The sequence below is a fragment of the Gasterosteus aculeatus genome, chromosome 6, assembly GCF_964276395.1.
Source record: "Gasterosteus aculeatus chromosome 6, fGasAcu3.hap1.1, whole genome shotgun sequence".
NCBI lineage: Eukaryota > Metazoa > Chordata > Actinopteri > Perciformes > Gasterosteidae > Gasterosteus > Gasterosteus aculeatus.
The window spans coordinates 10695833-10702967 of record NC_135693.1 but is presented as its reverse complement, the minus strand read 5'-3'; the positions used below and the strand labels follow the sequence as shown (position 1 = coordinate 10702967).

The 7135-nt window shown below is 41.7% G+C and overlaps 1 protein-coding gene across 1 annotated transcript; it reads left to right on the top strand.

Annotated features, from left to right (window-relative positions):
• The first annotated feature begins 606 nt into the window (after positions 1-606).
• Positions 607-5875, top strand: tmem72 (transmembrane protein 72). The gene is made up of 5 exons (XM_040178681.2): positions 607-1010; positions 3190-3256; positions 3894-3965; positions 4235-4374; positions 4664-5875. Exons 1-5 carry the CDS (start codon positions 944-946, stop codon positions 5101-5103), a joined length of 786 nt encoding a protein of 261 aa, XP_040034615.2. The 5' UTR covers positions 607-943; the 3' UTR covers positions 5104-5875.
• Positions 5876-7135: the final 1260 nt, after the last annotated feature.

Sequence of the window (7135 nt, the reverse complement as noted above, 5' to 3'; positions counted from 1 at the left end):
CAACAAATATCCTGGATGTTAAGTCGGAAACAAGTGGAACCAGTGTACAAAACTGTCTTTGTTAGAGATTTAAGGAGATTTGTTCTTCAGGAGTCAGGGTGTGTGTGTGTGTGTGTGTGTGTGTGTGTGTGTGTGTGTGTGTGTGTGTGCTGAATGCTGTGCCGGGGGAAAAGCCCTGTGCCAACTTAGGTGGCATTATTTCAAGATATCCAGTTTCTTGTAAAACTAAATCAAATCTGTAAAGAGCTGGTGTTGAACTTAAAAAGGAAAGGACATTTCTAATTGTGAACACATTGACATTTTTGGGATGGGAGGCCTTGAAAAACAAAATATTTATGACGGCTTGATTACACCAAATCACCCAAATCCTCACCACGTGGTAAAAGTACAGAGAGGAAAACCAAAGGCGAAATTCTTATGAGGAAAAGCAAGGTCTCTTGCTTTCAATCTTTATGTAGTCCGTTGTTCCATAAAATTGTTGCTTATTTTGTGTGTGTGTGTGTGTGTGTGTGTGTGCGTTAGTTTTCTTCACACATAATGTTTAACCAGCTCTACTGACACAAGTGATACTGAGCACAAGTGACCCGAGGCTGAACACTTACTTACAGGGCGGAATGCTTAAACCAGCTGAAGGTGGTCTTGTTATTGGGTGCGTGTGTGTGCGTGTGCGTGTGTTAGGCTGAATACCGGTTATTGGAGTAACAAGGGCATTGAGTCACAAACCTTTATGTTGTGAGGTCGTCAGGTTGAGGAGGCTTCACATCATGGCTCTAGTGGATTATCCAACTTTGGCTTCCTTTCTTTTTTTACCGACAGCCATCAGTCTTCCTCACAGTCGACGTGTCTAGAACACTACTTTAGTAACTTGGCTACCAACTATTTCAGATACTGTCGGAGAAGTGTGAGGGTTGCGTTTTTAAACGGTGAAGAGGTATTTGAGGTCATGAGGAAGGTCTGCTGGAGCATAGTGGAGTGTGCCTGCAGGATCCTTGGTGTTTCTACAGCAACAGGTAAAGCAAAGTCACGCGTGTCACTTGCTGCTTCGGTATGGGAGAACTGTTGTTCTTTGGATCGCTAATAGACTCCAGATCCTTTTTCTAATAAATTCCAAAGTCAGAACCACACATGCTTTTGTAAAATAAAAAAAAAGAACAAAATGAATTAGGGTTAAATGTCTTCCTGTCGGGGGCGTGAGGGGTGTCATCCGCCTTCGCTTTTTTAAGGATTTCTAAAAAGTTAGAAGGGCAGAATGGATGGATGTTGGCCAAATGTGCTCTTGACCTCCAAGAACTCAAACCCATCTCTTATCTGACATACAGAGCATGTGACACGCCTGATCATTTATAACCTCGCTGTGATGCTCCGCGGTTCTATTCGGGCACATCAGATCACATGCAGCTCTGTTTAACCACATTTAATCATCACGGGGGAGCCCCCTTCAAAAAAGAATATGGGACCCACTCCACTTAAATCCAAACAGCTGCAGACATTGAACATTTAGAGAGAGACATGTGTCTTGTACCACACCGATACTAAGCATTTGTATCCAGCTGGGTTACCGGGATAATGTGACCACAAGCTGTTATGCATTTACACCTACAGGAAGTTTCTGTGCGTCGTCTCCGTATGGGTTTGTGTCGGTTCGTGTTTACGGGATTTCTACACGTGTCTCTGTCTCTTTATCCGCGCGTTGACATGACTACTTGACTACATGTCTACGTCGGCCTGTCTGCCCCTGTGTGTGTTCAGGAGACAGACTTACGTGCCGGGACTACATATATGTTAATACCCTGCTGTTAATACCCTACCCTCTATATGCAGCGTTTATTTTTTTCACACTCTATAAAAGACTAGAAACAGTTTAGCCGCATTCCCCTGATTTTCCTCTGGTGCCAATTTTATCTCTGCGTTTCTGCTGAGCCAGAGAAATGATTTCCATGTGTTTATGTTCAGTGCCAATCGCTACTTAACCGTGCTTACCTCTTTAATACCTCACAGGGAAAAGATTGATATCGTTTTTAATTTTATACTGTTCCATATGTGTTGAGATGTGAGTTGGAGTCAAAACTCAAACCCAGGACTCATAGGAATAGTTTTGATGTTTGGGGTTTCTTGTTGAGTGTCAGCTCTTTTGTTGATACCACTGGTTATCTTGGCAGAGGGAAAGAAAGTTGGGAGTGTGAACCACTAATTGGTGGATTTTTTCATCTGCTGTCCCATTTAAAGTATTTTTTCCTACACTAAGCTAAACATGCAGTTTATAATATAAACACATTTGTCTCATCTAACCCACTGGAAGAAAGTAAATGAGCATATTTCCCCAAAAGTCTAGTTCATTTTAAATATGTGGAAGGCGGTGGCCTTCCACCAAGTTTAGATTATTAAAAGTAAAGCAAAAGAGAAAAGTTGGTGATCCTGCAGAGGAATACATCCGCAAGCATGCAATTGAAGAGCAGTATCACTTTTTACAATACTTTGGTACTAAATATAGATGGAAGAATAGAAGTAATACTGTTCTGGATCAGTATACTTACTACTCATGAGCCTAAAATGTAGGAAGGACTTTCAATATACCATGACGTCTGTTTACCACTTCGCCTACGAAGTGGCAAAACTTTTTTTAAATGTCACGATTCGGTTCTGGCAGAGGATCTTTGACGTAATAAGAGTCCGCTGGTAGTGATAAAGTAATTACAACCATGAGTAAGCCATTACCAGAATGTTGTAACCGGGGTGGAAATAATTATAACAATTACCAGCATTAAATCTTTTATAATGGTCTTTATATAACAAAGATCAATAGTTTGATTCTACCCCTCGGAGTGTAAACTATGAGCTCAAATTGTACAACTCAGGTCGATGTTTATTACCAAATGACGGGAGAAATTATTCTCAGATTTGAGTTTCTAAGAAGTCCCTAAAACATCATGGCTACAAGAATATAGTTAAGACAACATTGACGGCAAAATTGGAAAGACACACAAAACGTGCCAAAGAACAGTAACAGCAGCCGATTGGTCACAGTGGAGATTCAATCACAACAAAGTTTAGCCAAATTGACCCGCTAAAGCAGCCTGTCCTGCAACTACAGAGAAAACCATGAACTAAGTCTGACATCTGGTGGACACAACGTGCTCAACAGTAACTCTAAAAAAAGAAAATAAGTTTTCTTCCTGTGTTTTTTTCCAGTGTTGTGCGCTGTGGGAGTGGAGACCCTGAAACAGGGAGACTTCAGCAGCCTCGGCATCTACCTAGTGTGAGTGTTTAGGTTTTTAACATGCTGTGTGAATCTATGATACTGGTGGATTCCTGAATTAGAAGTAAACCAGGACAGAAGAAAACCATTACAATACTGTACCTGCCACCATATTCACTCGGACCACATACACACACTTGCGAGGAGATATTGGGAAAAGGTCAGAGGGATGAAGAGACATGCAGAGGGCAAAATTCAAATCAGCCCCCCAGTAACACTTTGCATTATCTCTGTGGCGCACAGCCAAACCCCAACGGAGTCGCAGGAAACCGCCTCCCCAAGGACAACAAAAATGCATGACTGATTATTCTGCAACTCTTCAAAGAGAGGCAGTGCACAATGACGGTTCGTTTGGGGACATTTTTCGGGTCAAATATTATTATTATAAAAACATGAAATAGAAAAAAGGGGATAAAGCAGCAAACAGTCAAATAAATAAAATTCAAATTGTAAAGTGCACCATATGAAGGTGATTTCTCTGAACATGAATCATTCCCTTACTGCTTAAATAAAGATTTTGAAAAAGAAAACCCATAACTGGAGAAAATACTCAAAAAGGGACATATATTTAGGTGGTTAGACACAGTTAGCTGATTAAAACAATTTTCTGTTCTGCTCTTGTCTATTCTTCTCCCAGGGTGTCATCGGTTGGCATCATGATGTTTGAGCTGGCCTATTTCCTGGACAGACTTCTAGTCATGTGTCTGCCGTGAGTAGCCCACACAACATTCAATTGTTTGATATGGATATTTTAGTCATGGAAACGTCTGTGGTTTCTGGCCAGTATGATTATCTTTGGTCTTTTTTAATATGAGCAGCAGAAAGTAGTTCCAACTTTAAATCTGGAGATGGAATCTGAACTTTAGTCTGTCATCATGTCACTATTCAATTACTTTCAAAATAATGTAAAATTGTATTAATGTGACTTTCAGCCTCTTTTATTGTGGCATTGCTTGTTTTCTCTTCATCTTTCTCCAGCTGTCCTCCACACTGGCAGCTGTTTCTGTTGTGGGGGAAGATGGCTCGCATCGGAGGCTTCCATAAATTCCTCTATTACTCCATAATGTCCGTGGTCTGCTTCTTGCACCCTGTGTTGGTGTGGCATGCAGTCATCCCAGGTAACAAAAAAAAACCCGGGCGAGCATCATGCTTACACTGAAAATGTGTTCCACCATCAGAAGTATCGATCACATACAATTGGAAACACTGGTGTGTCTAAACAACATTAAAAATGGCGCCTCTCTGTTCAAGTGTCCCAGTGAGGTGCGACAGTGAGCCAACATGCACAATGAAACACGAAGCCGCTCAATAAAATCATTCATTTCCTTTTTTACATCAGTGTGCTTGCTACTGAAACGTGCTAAAGAGTCTGCAGTGAAGGAAATAAAATATATGTTGTGATTGCAGGGACAATGCTACTGGTGACGGCCTTTTTTAACTTCATACTGAGCAAGAAAACAAAGCTTGAATCCCCCAAAAGACCCCAAGAGAGCCACTGCGACCATGGCCCGACCACCGTCTGCGTGGCAGAAGGCGCCTCCTCAAACGGCGCAGCCTCGTTCCTCCACATGGCGGCGGGAAGGAGAGGGGGAGGACCGGCCCTCGCAGCCAGAGACCGCTGTCTCGGCCCGGGAGAGGGAGGAGAGAGCGTCCAAACCATGCTGGAGCCGGAGCAGACGGCAGCACCTAAAGGCACAGACAGAGACAGGAGGAGACTGAAGGAGAGGAGACTGTTCTGCCTGAGAGGCAGGGAGGAGCCTGTGGAGAGGGAGATGGAAGACATGGACTGTTACTGTGAGCCAGAGGCAGACACCACCTCAGACACTGCGCCTATGATCACTGACTGAACGTCCCTCTGCGCTCCGCCTGAGCATCCTGCTGATATCACACAAAGGAAAGCAGGCGAAATGTGTTTATACTGAGTGCAACTAGCCGGTGCTACACTGTGGTGGATGTTTGTCTGCAAATAATATTAACAAACGTCCAACTGAGTATTCAGTAATAATTGACTGTATATCTCAAATGAGTTTGTAGATTATCAGACTTTTTTTTATTAAACAATCTACTGATTTGTCCAATTTTCACTTCAAAAAGATTTATCTACTTATAGAAATTTATAAAATGTTGTGCGGTTTTCGCAATACTTGGTCCTGAGATGTATCCCCTACACGAAAAAGTCATTGGCTTTAAGACTTTAAGTGAGAACGCCGGCATTGATTTAGAGAGCAGACATTAATGCCAATCCAATCCAGTTACTGCTACATGCATTATTCATGAGGAAATAAATTAGATTGATTATTTCATTTGTTCACCATCAGATAGCATGTGCACGACTGTGAGGCATAAAGCCGGTGCAGGTGCATGTGTTACTCACATTCAAGCGTCCTCATTGTGTGTTTGTCAAGTGCAAGCGGTGACCATGGAAACGGAGCTCTGGGAGGAGCGCTCACGGTATTATGGTGATGAGAAACCATTTAGATCACCCACCAGAGAGACACCAAACCAAAACATGATTGCGAAGCAGCTTTCATGCGTTTATAATATGTCATATGCTGAGCATTGATTATATGGATGTGGTGTGTGAATCAGACCCCAAAAAACAATAAATCACTCTGAAATTACCATATTTGTGATACAAAAGTGTGGATCAGAAGCTTGTGTTAACATTTCACTAGTTTCTGTTTTTTTTCATCGTGCTAAAAATGATATAATCCAACATACAGACATTCGTCTTTTGTTAAGGTGATAAATCAATACTGTTTTGTTCTGTCAGCACACACACATACACACACAGTGTATTTCTCAATCCTTTGTTCACTGAATTGTAGATGTATTACTCTACGAAGGGATAACATGTGATCTCTTTAGAGCATCAAAGCTAAGGAGGGAATCAACAGACCCGTGAAAGCACACTGACACAAAACAAAGGACTGGCTTATCCGTCCTAGTACACACAAATAAAACCCACAGCCTATAAACGGTGTCGTATATTCTTCCAACCTTTCAAACACATTTCTTTACAATATAAGAACACTATGACATGTGAATCCGGTCAGGAGGGATGACATGTTCAATGAGAGGAACAAGGAGTCTTTGTCCAGAGTTCACTAAGGCCGATAATCAGGGCTTGTTCACAATTGTGTCGGAGCAATTAGAAACTGACAAGAATAGAATGTCAGCGTTTCCAGTCTGTTTTAAACAAATGTGTCATATCCTTTGGTAAAGGCTGTTCTCTATGGGGGAAGTTATATAGCTGCAGGAACAACTTACTTCCTCTGAGCATGTTAAATCATAAATCCTATTTAGACACAGAGAGAGAGAGAGAGAGAGAGAGACTTCCTACGGTTTGTTTCCGCCCTACAATAGTTTCCTAGATGGCAGATGGCTGAAAAACAGGATGGGAAAAATAAATCTGGACCGGTCACAGGGACTTCATCCTTTACCGCTTAGCTTGAAAATAACAGGAGATGCTTTAATGGTGGTGTATGGCTATAAAAAAAGGTTTGTTTCTAAAATGACTTTTGTTATTCGCTAAAAGAAAAAAATGACAAAATACTTGTCAAACTGTATAAAAAAACATTGAGTAACAGTAAGTAAAAAACAGAAAGTTAAAATGTCGTGGCAACATAAAAAAAACGTGGCATTAAAAAGAAGTCAATGAATACATTGAAAGGCTCTGACCTCAGTTTTCTATCAGTTTGAAGATCAAACCAACAGAAGTAAAAAGACAGAGGTTAAACTGATGGCTCGGACAGATGTGGTTGTAGCAACGCGCCCAGCGGCTCCTTCAACAGAAGGAGAGGTTTGCCTTTCGGCCCCGCCCACTCCTCCGCGTTGATTGGTTGAAATGCGTGTGCACGGCTTTCTATTGGATCATCC

Excerpts from the sequence above, each read along its gene's own strand:
- tmem72 (XM_040178681.2), top strand. The coding sequence starts at position 944 with ATGAGGAAGGTCTGCTGGAGCATAGTGGAGTGTGCCTGCAGGATCCTT. Across the intron at positions 3,966-4,234 it reads CTTCTAGTCATGTGTCTGCC|CTGTCCTCCACACTGGCAGC; the intron begins GTGAGTAGCCCA and ends ATCTTTCTCCAG. Across the intron at positions 4,375-4,663 it reads GTGGCATGCAGTCATCCCAG|GGACAATGCTACTGGTGACG; the intron begins GTAACAAAAAAA and ends TTGTGATTGCAG.